The sequence below is a fragment of the Dromiciops gliroides genome, chromosome 2 (genome assembly GCF_019393635.1).
Source record: "Dromiciops gliroides isolate mDroGli1 chromosome 2, mDroGli1.pri, whole genome shotgun sequence".
NCBI classification, from domain to species: domain Eukaryota; kingdom Metazoa; phylum Chordata; class Mammalia; order Microbiotheria; family Microbiotheriidae; genus Dromiciops; species Dromiciops gliroides.
The window spans coordinates 102,238,000-102,255,220 of record NC_057862.1 but is presented as its reverse complement, the minus strand read 5'-3'; the positions used below and the strand labels follow the sequence as shown (position 1 = coordinate 102,255,220).

The window sequence follows — 17,221 nt, the reverse complement described above, 5'->3', positions numbered from 1 at the left end:
GGTACACATTACACTATAGTAAATAACTGTAGTAATCTAGTATGTGGTAAAGATCCAAGCTTTTGGAACAAAAATACATTATTTGACAAAAACTATTGGGAAAATTGGAAAACAGTATGGCAGAAACTAGGTATAGACCAACATCTCACTCTGTATACCAAATTAAGGTCAGAATGGGTGCATGATTTACACATAAAGGGTGATACCATAAGCAAATTAATAGTGCATAGAATAGTTTATCTGTCAGATTTATGCACAGAATTTAGGACCAAAGAAGATAATAGCATTACAAAAAGTAAAATAGATGATAATTTTGATTATATAAAATTAAAATTTTCTGCACAGACAAAACCAATGCAACCAAAATTATAAGGAAAGCAGAAAACTAGGGGAAAAAATTGCAACAAGTACCTCTGATAAAGGCCTCATTTCTCAAATATATAGAGAACTGAGTCAAAGTTTTAAAAATACAAGTCATTCCCCAATTGAGAAATGGTCAAAGGATATAAACAGGCAGTTTATAGACGAATCAAAGCTATCTATAGTTATATGAAATCACAAATGATCAGAGAAACACAAATTAGAACAATGCTGAAGTACTACCTCACACCTATCAGAATGGCTAATATGACCAAAAAAATGAATATGTTGGATGTTGGAGAGGAGGTGGAGAAATTGGGATATGAATCTACTGTTGGTGGAGTTGGGAACTGATTCCACCATTCTGGAGGGCTATTTGGAACTATGCCCAAAAGGCTATCAAAGTGTACGTACCCTTTGATCCAGCAATACCATTGCTGGGTCTAGATCCTAAAGATATCCCAAAAAAGAGAAAATGATCTATTTGTACAAAAATATTTATAGCAGCTCTTTTTGTGGTGGCTAAGCATTGGAAATCAAAGGAATGCCCATCAATTGGGAAATGCCTAAACAAGCTGTGGTATATGATTGTAATGGAATATTATTCTGCTACAAGAAATGACAAGGAGGATGATTTCAGAAAGTCCTGGGAAGACTTGTATGAACTAATGTATAGTGAAGTGAACAGAAGTAGGAAAAACACAGTAATAGCAATATTGTTTGATGAAGAACTATGAATGACTTTCATAGCTATTCTCAGTAATACAATGATCCAGGACAGCCCCAAAGGATCGCTGATGAAGCATACTTTGTACCTCCAGAGAAAGAACTGATATTGATTGAACACAGACTGAAGCATGCTATTTTCACCTTCTTTCATTTTTTTTCTTTTATTCAAGTTGTTTTACATAATTGCACATGTATAACCTATATCTGATTGCTCACCACCTCAGGGAGAGGGGATGGGAGAGAGGGAGGGAATGATAGAATTTGGAACTCAAAACTTTAAATAAAAATGTTACTTTTAAAGAAGGTGCAACAACAGCAATAACTGTTAAATGATGTTCTGGTGAGGACATCAATGCATAATAAAGGAAACTATAAAAAATTTTCAATTAAGGGCCTCAGTTGCCATCCTAGGCCGAACCATATACCTAAAACTGTCCCTTCTACAACATATCTCACAAATGCTCATCATCTAGCCTTTACCTGAAGGTCTCCAATGAGTACACATTAATACCAACTTCCTAAGAATGGCCTTTCCTGTGCCCCTCAACTTCCACAATTATTACTTCTTCCTCTTGCCTCCAAATTTATTTTGCATATATTTTATACTTTTTTATATTTATCCTTAATGAAAGTTCATCTTATTAGATTTCTACTTTTAATGTATGACTATGCTGACATCTTGGTCTGTGCTAGAAATGCAAGTGTAAAATTTGAACATATTTGTTGAAATTAAAATAGCTTTTCATCTATTGCCCAACATCATAACCAATAGGATGGCGCTCTTTCAAATAAACTATTGCTTGACAGTAAGCATGGGGCAGCTAGATGGCTCAGTGGATAAAGTGCTGGACTGGGAGTTAGGAAGACCTGAGTTCAAATCCTGCCTGAGACTCTGAATAACTATATGACCCTGGGAAGTCACTTAACCTAGGAGGTGGCTAGGTGGCTTAGTGAATAGAGTGCTGGGTCTGTAGTCAGGGAGAACTGAGTTTAAATTCAGCTTCAGAAACCTACTGGTTGTGTGACCCTGGGGAAATCACATAGCCTCTGTTTGACTTAATCCACTGGAGAAGCAAATGGCAAACCACTCCAGTAGCTTTGAAACCAGCTGTAGTAGCAAAGAAAACCCCTAGGACAGTATGGCTCATGGGGTCATGAAGAGTTGGACACAGCTGAAGACAACAAGAACTGATAGTAAGCAAGCATGCATAAATAAATAAATGAATGAATGAATGAATGAATGAATGAATGAATGTTGTAAACTTGATCACTTTCAGATAGATAAAGCTGCTTCAAAAGTCCCTATTCAAATTTGCAAAAACATTAAGGGTTTAACTGAAATATCAACATATTGAAAGTAGCATGTTCTTACTGAAAATTTGAAATCACTTGCATTCATAAGCAAATAAAATAAAACTGAAATCTCTTGGATAATGCATGTGAGGCCATTAGTTTCTTATGAGATTTACCTTCGAATAAGATATACAGTAGAGAAAGAGTTAGGGACCAGTTATGCAGAGCTTTGTTTATATTCCTCTCCCGAAGTCAAAGTGAAAAGTTTCAAATATTAATGGCTTTAAATGTTTCTCATATATTTAGTTCATGTTTATCCCTTTGTTCGGTTTTTTTACCTTCTACAAATTGATCAGTTTTGACATGATTTAGAATATATCTTCCAAGATTTTCTTGTTGCTACCTATCTTGAAGGTAATGAATCATCAGGTAATAGAATGTGTAACTTTACTGATGATTCTAATTCTGTATATTTTGTACTCAACAGGGTCTTTTATCAAGTCTTGTGAATCTGAACAGTTTGACACTAGCTAGAAATTGCTTCCAGTCATATCCAGTGGGTGGTCCATCTCAATTCTCTACCATCTATTCCCTCAATATGGAACACAACAGAATCAATAAAATTCCATTTGGAATTTTCTCCAGAGCAAAAGTATTAAGCAAGCTGAATATGAAGGTAAGAATTTCTGTTATGTGGAGAATCTTTGTTGGTAATTCTTTGGGCACTGGTAACAATGCAACTTGAAATGCACATGTGCACACACATATTTGGACAAATTACATACGTTTCTGTGACATGTAGTGTTACAATCCTATGGTTTGGTTAGATAGGTAGATAGACAGATCTAGACTCTGTGTGTGTGTGTGTGTACACACATATGTATTTACCTCTATTCCTCAATATAACTACTAATAAAAATAGGTTCATCCTTGAAATCTTGGTCATTGGCAGAAGTTGGTGATTAGACATGACAGTTGTGCTAATTTTAGATATTTAGAATGAAGCAATAGATTTAGAAGCAAAGTAATACAATTCATTTTTCAATTTAATAATACATTTTGATAGAAAGGATGATGTTGAATAGGTTTGACAGCTGTATGAAAATTAGACTTTTTGAGTCTTTTTTTTCTTTTTAAAAATCTATAACAAACCTTGTCTTAAATCTCCCTTAAAATATTATGTCATATGTTAACAAAGCTTTTTCCTCAAAGCAATTTCAAAGGCTAAATAAAAGCCTTTTTCCCCCCTTTTTTTTAAAGAAGAAAACTTTTTTATGCCAAAATTATTTAATATGTCAAGAATTAAAATGTTTGGCTGTTGTTGTTGGTTTTTTTTTTTTGCTGGTTTTTTTTTTTAACTAGAATAAAAAGCAGTAAGCTTAAACTTTTAAAATAAGTGACAATTTTTAAAGAGAAACTTTGAATTTTCATGTTAATATGTTCTATTTGGAGCTTCTCTTATGGATTCTGTTCTTAAATGAAAGGCTAGAGATTTATTCATTTGTGTATATTTTCAATTGTCATCTCGTTAAAGCCTTTATTTTTTTCCCTCTTTTCATTCTTAACACTTCTGACCAGTATTAAAAGAATTCATGACTTATTCCTAGTTTCTTTCTGAGATTTAGTTTCTTTTTTTCCCTTTTGTGCCTATTCATTTCTTAGGTATGCACATAGATTCTTAGAATTGAGAAGATATGTCTTTATTAGCCTCTCATCTAACTCAAGAATCATCTCTATAGTATTTCTGACGAGGTTTTATTTCTGAAAAGCCATTACCCATCCAATACTTGAATTCCAATAACAGTCTAAGTTTTTATACATGTTTTCCCCTCCCAAATAAACCATCACAACAACCAAGATCTTTGAAATAATAAATGGTGTTCCATTCATAGTTTATAATTTAAATTGCAAATGATTGGGAACGGTTTCCCATCATGATCTTTAAATAGAAGTCTTCTGTTTGTTTTTTTGGGAACTCTCTGGACTTTTAAACAAAGTATATAAAGTTTTTTTTCTTTTAAAATATTTTCATTTTATATTATAAGGCCATAGAATACAGAAATAGGATTTTTTTTAAAGGTTCTCCTGTAATAGTCCCTCCATCCTTCACTCCTTGTTTTTCTATTTTGAATGATGTTTATTTTTTTTAATTTCTAGGACAATCAGTTAACTTCCCTTCCCTTGGACTTTGGGACTTGGACCAGTATGGTAGAATTGAATTTAGCTACCAATCAGCTCGCAAAAATCCCTGAGGATGTGTCAGGGCTTGTTTCTCTTGAGGTGAGCCTATGAGACAATGCAACTTCTTCCATTCCTTCTAGAATTAGCCAACTTACAGAGTCTTAAATTAAAATAGCAGGTTATAGTTGGGCAAAGATAGTAACTAAATATGGCAGAATCCTATAACAAACTTACCCTTGTTCTCTGATGAGATTTAAATTCAGTCTCTGTTTATCTAGAGATAGCCATGCATACCGTCCTGGATTGTTCATATATTTGAAGGCCATCAGTAGTTTTGTAAAAGTGTTTACCTCAATTTTAATTGGTCTATATTTACTCCCAAGAGGTATGCAAGTAGAAAAATTAACATTTTTATCTTGCATAATTTAATTCCATATGACATTTTGAAAGGCTTTTTAAAAAATGGATCATCTTTTATCATAGTTAGTAGACCTTTGTTGTTAATTATTAAAATATTAAATGTAAGTAGTGGTATATGAAAGCATTGGCTCGTTCATTCTTTAGCAATTTAGTGGAAACTAATTTCACCTCTAGCCTTTTTTTTCTTTAAAATAGGTGAGTCTTGTTCTGTTTAAGTGAAAAATACTTTCGTTTTCAATGGCTATAATTGTATCTCCCAAAATGAGATTTTAGGGATATATATTATTATTTAACAAAAATTATAGTTTTTCACCCTTTTAAAACAGAATAATGCTATGTACTTTATACACTCTCACCATAATAATAAAAACTGACATTTGTACAGTATTTTAAAATTTACAGAATTTTTTACATGATTATCTCCTTGGAGTTTCACAACAACCCTGTAAAGTAGGTATTATAGTTATTATTATCAGTATTTTACAATTTAAAAATGGAGGTTCATCAAGGGTAAGTAACTTTGCCTTGATAACATGTCCAGTAAATGGGAGCCTTAGGATTTAAAACTCCTTTACCTGACATCATTGGCCCTCCACCTGCTCTTTTAGTAGAATAGGGCTTTTTATTAAGTTCTGAGTCACACAGTGTTCATATAGAATTCATTCCCTTTCTTTTGCATTACCTACCAGAAACCATTTCTCCATTTCTCTCTTTAGGTTCTAATATTGTCAAACAATGTTCTAAAAAAGCTCCCTCATGGCCTTGGAAACCTTCGGAAGTTAAGAGAATTGGACCTTGAGGAGAACAAACTAGAATCCTTGCCGAATGAAATTGCTTACCTTAAAGATTTACAGGTAAAGTGATGTTATAAGAATTTGTTCTATTTGCTATACAATATATGTTATATGTCCCTGGATTAAACTTCACTCTTGAATTTGGCCTGTATCTTGAATCAGTTTCCTCATCTTGGAATCATAAGGATGAAAGTCTTGAGGGCTCATCTAGTCTATTAATTCAGATTAACATTCAGTAGATACCTACGTTCAGGCCAGTTGTTAAGGACAAGTGAAAAATATGGATCACAACTTAATCCATAACCTTTAAAATTTCACGATAACCCTGCCTCACTTGAAATGCAAAGAAAAGGAAAGAAACAAATGTGTTTCAATACCCCTATGAGAAGTAAAATACCTAGACCACAAATACTTATAGTGAGTGTATTTTGTAAAATAACCTGTCAGATGTGATCAAAGTGTATAAATTTTGAAATCAGAGGACTGGGTTTAAATCTTAGTTCTATTCCTTACTATGTGTTTTACTTTGAGTAAATCACTTGAGGTTCTCTGCACTTCTTAGGGAATTGATCTGCACAGGAGTCAGTGCTCCTTTATGTACAGTCAATCCCTGTGTCAAAGTGAGAGGCTTTATACGCTACATCAAGTGTAGCATTTTGCTGTCTAGTGCTAATGTCCTAATGGGACTTGTGATAACTTGTATTCTTTGTACATCAAAAGTGGTCTTGGGTCACCATATTTGTGTCCTGCATGGTGATATTAGTAAGTGTTCCACTGGTTTTGGTGTGAGGAGTAGGTGCTGGTGATTCATGAGTATAGAATAGTCAGGTGGCATGGGAAGACTTGAGATGTTCTCCTATTTCCTTGAGCGGCAGTGGCTCCCCTCCTGCCCTCTGTAGAGTCATCCAAAGCTAGGAGTCTTGCTCACAGCAAGGAATATCCTGAGGCCCCATAAAGCCACATTTATGTCTTTATGTAAATCTAATCAACTTCTTCCTTGGCCATCACCCCAAACTTTGACCCTGAAATATCCTATGAGCTGAAGTTCATGACAGTGGCTGGGATCTGGAGCCTCTTGATTCTCTGCATTCAAAAGATTAATTTATAAAATAATTCTAAAGAAGTGGGTGCTTTTTATTTTTTTGAATGAGAACAATTCACAACTTCTGTAAAGGTTTTATTTATTTATTTATTTTTTTTTAAGTGAGGCAATTGGGGTTAAGTGACTTGCCGAGGGTCACATAGCTAGTAAGTGTTAAGTGTCTGAGGCCAGATTTGAACTCAGTTACTTCTGACTCCCCGGCCGGTGCTCTATCTGCTGCACCACCTAGCTGCCCCTCTGTAAAGGTTTAATATAGTCCTGTTATATTTTCTATAAATGTTTTTCTGCAAGAATGTATTTTGTTAATTTAGCAGATATATATTCTATAGGAGAAATATATAACACTTTCCTTTTAAAAATGATTAATCCTTCAGAAATTAGTCCTAACAAACAACCAGTTGAATAACCTTCCCAGAGGAATTGGTCACCTTACCAATCTTACACATCTTGGCCTTGGAGAGAACCTACTTGCTCATCTTCCTGAGGAAATTGGTATGAAGTAATTTCTGATCATTAACTTTGTACTGAACAAACTTGGTGGAGCAGTATTTATGATTCAGTAATATGAACCTTTATTTGTAAACCCATATAACTATGTTAGTGTTGTAATTACCAAGATTTAGATAACTTACTTTGTAGTATCCTTAATGGTATTAGTACTTCAAAAGGACACAATATTTTCTGTGAAATAGATTATTTCCAGGATATTTAATATTACTGACAGAGATTACATATAATCTTAATGTATAAAAGGAATTGTATGCCCTTAATTTAAGGCAAGCATTTGTGGGAGATGTTTCTTGACTTAAAAGCCAAAAGGTAATTTCCTCATGGGATCCTATGAAAACTTTCATTTTTATGATTATTTACTTTTTAAGAGTAAATTCTATGTACTATCATTTGCGTCTCACAACAGTGGCATGAAATGGGATGGGCAGGTCCTGTTTCCACTTTTCAAAATACAAAACTGAGGGTTATAGAAGTAACTTGCTAAAGGTCATTTGGCTATTAAGTGATATGTTAGAGATTTGAATCTGAGGACATGTAGACCCAGTATTCTTCCACTATGCTGTGATGTCCCAGTGGCCCCTAAATGGTGCCATTTAGTAGAGAATGCAAAATTTGGGAATTTAGAAAATCAAAGGATAACATGAAGGTTTCTAGCATATTTGAATATCTAGTGGATATTTGGCCCTCATAAGAGACTTTTTGTTTACATATCCCCAAGATAGCCCAAAGAAATATATTAAAGCTCAGTGGTTTGATTATGCCTTATTGACCATGTGTACCCTAGCTTAATATTTTGACAAAGTTTGTGAACATTTATAAACTGGCCCTATCAATACATAGAGAAATTATGAGAGGCAGCTCCAGGAAGGATCTCTTGATACTGTAGGAATTTCAGGAGCATCCAGAAAAGAGGCTGGGAGGAGGAATGAATGTATAGACAGAAGCAAATTTTAGTCAACAATCATCTGTTTATTAAGTGCCTCCTGTTTGCCAAGTGTTGTATAATTATTTATTAATTTTATTTATTCAGGTACACTGGAGAACCTAGAAGAACTATATTTGAATGACAACCCTAACCTTCATGGCCTTCCTTTTGAGTTGGCTCTCTGCAGCAAACTGTCAATCATGAGTATTGAGAACTGTCCACTCAGTCACCTTCCACCTCAGATTGTTGCAGGAGGACCATCTTTCATCATTCAGTTTCTAAAGATGCAAGGTCCATATCGTGCCATGGTCTGATGCAAATCAGTTGGTCCCTTACACTGTATAAATCATAAACTGCATTAATGTTGTCTCATATCTATATCTGTATCTGTTTGTAGATATTGATATATATATGGCAGATTTATTATGACTGCATTATGTGTTTCTGCTAATAGAGGAATCATAGCCATTTAGATTTTTTTTTATTCTGTATAAAATGCTTGTTTGAGTTTTCTTTGCTGAATTTGATGGATTTTTGTCTGTTGAGTCATATGTAATACCAGTTCACTTAATACATTTGCCAACAAATTAAAAAATTATTAAATTTAAGGGACAAAATTAGTATTGTTAGATAGACTTTCTATTAGAAAAAACAATGTACAAATATTTGTTGCAACTTTTCATATTCATTTTTCCCTTCTCCTTGTCAGAAACCTGTAATGTCATATGTCCTAAAGATAGAATTTTTCTTTTAACTTATTTTGAGATTTGAAACAGAAATGGTTTTTTATATATTGTTTACAGTCAGAGTAAATCACTGGATTTTTTAATTTGTTTTGATTTGCTCTGTTTTAATCAATCATAACTAGAATTTATATGCTTCTGCTGAAGAATTTGTATCAGCTAGTTTATATACAAAACATATTTGCTCAATGAAATAAGTGGTAAACTGAAAAGATGCAGCCAAAATGCTTGAATTCTTATAATTATGCTTCTCTGAATTATCATTTGTGAGGCAAAACATATCTGAACTGAGCCTTTGGGGAGGGTTGGGGGAGAGGAAAAGGGAAATGACATCTTTTCTAGCACAAATAGCCTTTTCAGATTGGGGAAAGAAATATATAATTGGTTCAGTGAAAAGCAATTATTGTTTTGGGAAGTTGCAGTTACACAAATTACAGATTGATTGGCAAGAAAATCTCATCCACACACTTTATGTATAAATATACAATCCTATATAGATATGTATTTATTATGACAAATGACATCAAGTAATGTTGAGGATTTCTCCCCATCCTTGTACAATGAAATGAATTGAATGTCTCTTACTTTTTAAACACTGCAATATATGTAAGTTTTAGGGTTATTTAACAATGTACTCTGGTTTTATATCTTGACTTGCCTTGTACATCTTTCAATCCTGGAATTTCTGCATCCAAGCACAATATCTTTACACTGTGCTGTGTTGCTGCTGAACTAAATGCACTTTTCCTTATATTTGGGGCACTAGCTTCAAACAATTAAGTTCAGTTTCATGTATCATTTGTTTTAACTTCACCCTTTCCCTCAGTAGTTACTTCAAGTGGCACATGTTGAGTTGTGCAAAGAAGCTGTTGATAGCTCAATGGAAATACTTTGAGTTGTGCATGTACTCTCTGACATCTTTTCTTTTTCCACATTGCATTAAGGCTAACAGAGTTGTCTAAGTGGCACACATTTCCTACAGTACTGTTCTTTTTGTAATGCCAGTATAAATTATTTTCATTATCGTGGAGACTAAAAGGGCAGTTACATTCCAATTGATATCCCAAAACTCCCCTTTGTAATGGATATAAATTGTCGATTGCTATTTGACTAATGCTATTTAAGTAGGAATTATATATTTTGAACAAATCTATCAATTATTGGGATGGGGAGTAAGGTGGTATTGTCCCCCCCCCAAAAAAAAAAACCTCAGTACAGTTAAGGATTGTACTGCTCTAGGCTAGAATCACTCTTCTTATTTATCCAACGTTTTCATAAAGAAAAAGTTTTAAATGGAAGGCAGGTGGAGATATAAAACCCTAGGGGGCTTAACTGTGCTGTAAAACTATTGTAGATGTCACTGGTTTTTACCAGGTAATATGTTTTTTCTCTTTTTCCATCTATGTGGCTTTTCAGTTTCAATTTTGTTTATAAGAGAATTAGCTGATTACTGCTCTAAGTAGAGCGAAGATTTTTTTTCCCCTCCTCTCAGCATAAAGGTGTTAAAATATGAAAACGCTGAAACCTGGACTTTGAAGACCATAATCTAACTTCTGAAAAATAATTGGAAAGATGTGTGGTCTTATAGCTCTTTAAAATGAAAATGTCCCATGTCTCTCAAAATCTAGGTGTTCCTTTGCTTTAATAAGGGGAATGTCTTTCTAATTTGTTAACCTATTACAATGAGGCAATTTATTGTAGTACTGAAGCTACCTGAAAAAGAGAAAATGGGGGGGCCATTGTAGAGACTTTTAATGAGCATAAGTCAAATGTCTTCTAATGGCTACCTCCTTTATAAAACAGCACATGGATTTTTTTGCCTCTAGTAGCCAGAAACAAGCATGAACTTTAATTGGGCTTTGCTCTTAAACAAGATGTTTCATATGTAAATAGCTTGATCTGAATTATCACCTTTCTAAGGTGTATTGTTAAAATGATGTATGATCAGAGCTGACCCTCTTCCTGAAATTGCAATGGGATGAGTAGTTGGTTTACCTAAAATAACATGCTTGCTGCTTTCTTTTAAAGAAAATATGACCAGTCTCTCCATTATCCTGTGAATAAATAAAACAAAAAAATGTAGAAGATGACTACAGTATGAAACAGATCCTTTTTTAAACTTTTCCTTCTTTTAATGTGTGGTAGCTAAATGGCAATGCTACTTACTTTTTAAGGAGGTGTTATGTGTGTGTTTGTCTGTCTGTTTCCAAAGTGGTTATTTCCTACAGTAAAAAGGGGACATACTAAAGAGTTTCATGGAAATAAAGAATACAAATAAAACCAATAGGAGATAGAAGCTCTAGGAAGAAAAATATGCATAAAATGCATTTTTGTAATAGTTCTATTAAAGCTTGGGTACTGCAATTGGAATGAGTTTTAATAATTCACTTGCATATGTCTGATTTATCCTGCTGTATATTTGAATCAGTTAAAATGGGTAAAGTACTCTGTGGCAAAATGTACCTAGTTTTTCAAATCCTCCATTATGCTTTGTGCATCCCTTTGGTTTTTAGTCTGTGTATTGTGCCAAATTTCAGTTGGCAGACTACTTTTGCTCATCTGTACAAATAGTTCGTGATAAGATTCACAATGGAGAGGCAAGCAGTATAACTCAAAATAGGCAAGAGAGGGAATTGATATTGCTAGGCAAAATAAGATAAAATATTTCTTTCTACCAGAATTAGTAGTAAGTTAATGAACCAGATGCCTTAGTTAAAACTTTCCATTTCAGTATTGCTCTGATCTTATGACAGATACTTCCTCTGGAGTCAATTAGTAGAGATTAAGAAGGGTGACAATCTTTAGTGATGCAAGAATTTTTATATTCTGAATGTAAGAAAATCATGGTATTCACCTGGAATTCAAGGGATTAACTCTGAGAGATAAAATTTATAGGACATATCATGAGTGTGTCATGGGTAATAAAGTCAGTACTAATGAATAAGTGAATATAGTGTGGTATGAACTTGATAACAGTAATTATAAGGGGGAAATCCTAAGTTATTAAAAACTTTGAGAAATAAATAGAAAATATAACTTGTGTATGTATGTGTGTGTATATATGTGTGTGTGTATACATATATATATATGAAGTCAGTTTTACTGGATTTAAAATTTATTTAAATAAGAGTTGACTAGTACCCAAGAAAGAAAAATTAAAATCTTTTCTTAATGTTAGTGTTATCTCACATACATTTAACATCTAAGTAAATGAAATTAATCTGAACAAACCAATTATAACTAAGACGTATCTCAGAGTAGGATAATAATGGTGGCTTGGAGGAAAAAAAGGCATTTTCCTACTGAAGGGTGAGGAAGAATAACTTTAAAAGCCTGGTCATAGCTAATAATAAAAACAGCTCACATGTATATATAAAGCTTCTTAAAGTTTTCAAAGTACTTTCTTCACAACAATCTTGTGAGCTAAGTAGTTGGTGCAAGTATTATTACCATCCTTTAGAGATGAGGAAATTGAGACTTAGGTTAAGGAATGAATTTACCCAGAGTCAAACACCTCGTAAATGTTAGAGCCAGAACTCAAACCCAGGTCTTCTGACTCCAAGTCCAGAGCTCTTTCTACTACACCATGCTGCCTCAGATTGTTCTGTGAAGAACGATCCTAAGATTGATTGGATAATAGGATTATGTGAGTGACATTTTCAGCATGTTATATGTTATGGAAACCTAGCAATGATCCTATTTTGAAAGTTTTATTGTAGGATAGTTGGTGCTTCAATGAATGTCCTTTAGATTTCTGTGCAGTCTTGTCCACCTTTGACCGTTGCCAGTGTTAAATAAAAATTAGCATGTTCAGACTTTTGAAAGCTAAGTATACCAGTACCTTTTGCAGCAGCCATATACATATAATTTTCTTCTAATAATTTTGGGGAATACTTTTGTTCAACAAATCTATCCAGCTGGTAAACACTTAAATATGACACCCCCCACCCCCACCTCACTTTGTATTATCTAAAAATACAACATAAGGAAGAGTGTTTCAGGTTACTCTTCAAAGTACCTATTTTTTTCAGTATAAATTTTAATTACAGAAATGATAAAACATGTCATCAAATAATCTTAATTCTCATGAGTTATCCCCTGTTTTCTGACCTTGAATATTAATGCAACCTTTTGACATATCACAGATTACAAAGTCTCCTTGTAGTAATTCAACAATTTGAATGCAGCAAAATATTTTTGTATAGTCAGTAGTGCACCTTAGTTGTATCTTTAATATGCATGTCAAAACTTGCTTTTAATTAGATGTACGGTTGGCAGTCATTTGCACAACATGACAAATTTACAAGGCACAGTTATAATATGATAGTATCTACAAACAATATTTAATGGTTTGGGGTTTTATTCTAGCAAAGATTAATGCATCTTCTGATGTGTAGGTCTTAACCAGGACTACACAGAACTTAGGTTGTGGAAAATATTTGCCCACATTCAATTGTGGTTAAAAGCTAAACAAAATGTAAACAGTCCACAAAAAAAAAAAATGTACTTTTAATCCCACTTGTACTGTTGATTGTTATGTCTATAAAAAAATTGCCTTGCCTTTTTTATAAGTCATTCTGTATTAATTTCATTCATTATAAATAGTATATTTGTAAATGTGCTGCCATTGAGTCTTTTGAAAGGTTTCTAGTGCTATTTGAAGCTGGTTATAAAGTGAACTTTGTGGTGTCATTGATGTCACATGAAAAATGAAATTGAGAGAACTGATTTTCAATATCATTTAACCCTTTGAAGATAAATATATAGAAGGAAAAAATACACCAATTACCTTTTTTCTTACATTGCATGACAGTAACTGCCTCAAATAAAGCCTTGCTTAAATTTTACATATTTACTAGCTATAAAAATAGAAAACATTTTAGCAACTTTTTGCATTCTTTCCCTATGATTAAAGTGAAGCATACTAATTAAATACTACTGGGACATTTGCAGTTGAGACAAAGATGCTACTCTTTGATTTTTATGGTTCTCTCTCTAGTGGTATTTTATCATTTCCTACATATCACACAACAACCTCAATAACAACGGTTGACTCTGTGTGTGTGTGTGTGTGTGTGTGTGTGTGTGTGTGTGTGTGTGTGTGTGTTTCCCTTGCCCCTCACTAGGGAGTTCTAATCCAGTGCTTCAATATTACATGTTAGTGACACTATTGGAAAAGCTTTGGATATGGACCCTGTGATAGACTGTATGCCTTTTGTGACAGAATCAACCTAATTTAATTTGGAGAGGCTTTCCCCTATGTAGGCTGAAGAGTAATGAACTTAACAGTTATATTAATTGAATATTATCAGCTAAATCGTAGAAGTATGAGATATACTTCAGTGAGAATGAAAAGTAGGAAGTGGTAGGTACTCTGATAGAATTATGGATTCCTTGATTGTTCCATTTAAAACTTCTAGGTATGTTTAAAGGTGGAAGATAGTGAATCTAAAGTAGTGATTTGAGGATAAGAAAAAGGAATACAGTATATCAATTATTGAAATGGAAATGATTGAAAATTCATTTTTATTGAAATTCATTTTAAGTAGATTTCAATAGTTCTCAGTGACAAAAAATTTAATAAGAAAGGCGTAATACAAGTAAATTAGAATTTAAAATATTCTACTAAAGGAATATAGAATCATTACATGTATAAACAAGATGAGAATAGTCATAGGAAACCAGATTGGCTTTATAAATGTGAATATCTCCCTACACTATTCTTCCCACTACATTCGCAATTGAAAATGATATATTTCTTCTTTTACTGTTAAGTCTATGAATGACATTTTTTTCTTCTATTTTCTATTTGTTTTTTTTTAACATATAAGGTTATTTTATTTTTTCCGTTACATGTAAAGATAGTTCTCAACTTTTGTTTATACAAGCTTTGCAATTTCAGATTTTTCCCCCTCCCCTAGACAGCAGGTAATCTGATATAGGTTATATCTATATATATACATGTACATATATATATATATATATATATATTTATACACACACACACACACACATATATATATATATATACACATAATAACATTAATTCTATTTCTGCATTGGTCCTGTTATAAGAGAAAAATCAGGGGCAGCTAGATGGCGCAGTGGATAGAGCACCGGCCCTGGAGTCAGGAGTACCTGAGTTCAAATCCGGCCTCAGACACTTAACACTTACTAGCTGTGTGACCCTGGGCAAGTCACTTAACCCCAATTGCCTCACTAAAAACAAAAAAAAAAAAACAAAAAAAAAAAACAAAACAAAAAAAAAAGAGAAAAATCAGAGCAATGATGAAAAACCTCAAAATAGAAAAAAAAACAACAGCACCAAAACCAAAAGAAATAGTATGGTTCATTCAGCATCTATACTCCACAGTTCTTTTTTTTTTTCCTTGGATTTGGAGATCCTCTTTTATCATGAGTTCCCTGGAACTCTTCTGTACCATTGCATTGGTGAGAAGAATATAGTCCATCACAGTAGATCAACACTCAATGTTGATGATACTGTGTACAATGTTCTTCTGGTTCTGCTCATCTCATTCATCATCAGCTCATGCAAGACCCTCCAGGTTTCTCTGAACTCTTCCTACTCATCATTTCTTACAGCACAATAGTATTCCATTGTATTCATATACCACATCTTGTCCAGCCATTCCCCAATGGATGGGCACCCCCTCAACTTCCAATTCCTTGCTACCACAAAAAGAGCAGCTATAAATATTTTTGTACATGTGGGTCCCTTTCCCCTTTCCATGATTTCTTTGGGAAAAAGACCTAAAAGTGGAATTGCTGGGTCAAAGGGTATGCACAGCTTTATCGCCCTTTGGGCATAATTCCAAATTGCTCTCCAGAATGGTTGGACCAGTTCACAGCTCCACCAACAATGAATTAGTGTTCCAATTTTCCCACAGCTTCTCCAACATTTATTATTTTCCTTTTTTGTCATTTTAGCCAATCTGATAGGTGTCAGGTGGTACCTCAGAGTTGTTTTAATTTGCATCTCTCTAATCATTAGAGATTTAGAGCATTTTTTTCATATGGGAATAGATAGCTTTGGTTTCTTCATCAGAAAACTGCCTGTTCATATCCTTTGACCATTTCTCAATTGGGGAATGACTTGGATTCTTATAAATTTGATTTAGTTCCCTATATATTTTAGAGATGAAGCCTTTATCAGAAGTACTGGCCACAAAAATTGATTCCCAACTTTCTGCCTCCCTTCTAATTTTGGATGCATTGCTTCTGTTTGTACAAAAATGTTTAATTTAATATAATCAAAATCATCCATTTTGCATTTTATAATATACTCTATCTCTTGTTTGGTCATAAACTGTTTTCCTTTCCAAAGATCTGATAGGTAGGCTATTCCTTTCTCTCCTAATTTACCTATGGTATCATCTCTTATGTCTAAATTGTGTATCCATTTTGACCTTATTTTTGTATAAGGTGTCAAATGTTGGTCTATGCCTAATTTCTGCCATACTGTCTTCCAGTTTTCCCAGCAGTTTTTGTCAAATACTGAGTTCCTATCCCAGAAGCTGGAGTCTTTGGGTTTATCAAACACTACATTACTAGTGTCATTTACTACTGCATTTCCTGAGCCTAGCCTATTCCATTGATCTACCACTCTATTTTTTAGCCAGTACCAGATAGTTTTGATGACTGCCACTTTATAGTAGAGCTCCAGGTTTGGTACTGCTAACCCACCTTCCTGTGAATTTTTTTTTTTCATTATTTCCCTGGATATTCTTGATTTTTTGTTTTTCCAGATGAATTTTGTTATTATTTTTTCTAGCTCTATAAAATAATTTTTAGGTAGTCTGATTGGTATGGCACTGAATAAGTACATGAATTTAGGCAGTATTGTCATTTTTACTATATTAGCTCTGCCTATCCATGAGCAATTGATATCTTTCCAATTATTTAGATCTGATTTGATTTGTGAGAAGAGTGTTTGGTAGTTGTGTTCATAGAGTTCCTGGGTTTGTCTTGGCAAGTAGACTCCCAAGTACTTTATATTATCTACCATTACTTTAAATGGAATTTCTCTTTCTATCTCTTGCTGCTGGGCTTTCTTGGTTATGTATAGAAATGCTGATGATTTACATGGATTTATTTTATATCCTGCTACTTTGTTAAAGTTGTTAATTGTTTCAAGTAATTGAAA

The 17,221-nt window shown here is 33.5% G+C and overlaps 1 protein-coding gene across 1 annotated transcript in view; it reads left to right on the top strand.

Annotated features, from left to right (window-relative positions):
* SHOC2 (SHOC2 leucine rich repeat scaffold protein) overlaps positions 1–13,621 on the top strand; it is a 144,830-nt gene extending 131,209 nt beyond the window's left edge. Inside the window, 5 exon segments of the mRNA XM_043985365.1 lie at positions 2,870–3,058; positions 4,540–4,662; positions 5,700–5,837; positions 7,254–7,371; positions 8,420–13,621. Of these exon segments, the coding sequence (XP_043841300.1) occupies positions 2,870–3,058; positions 4,540–4,662; positions 5,700–5,837; positions 7,254–7,371; positions 8,420–8,628 (777 nt within the window). The 3' untranslated portion in view covers positions 8,629–13,621.
* The last annotated feature ends 3,600 nt before the right edge of the window (positions 13,622–17,221 follow it).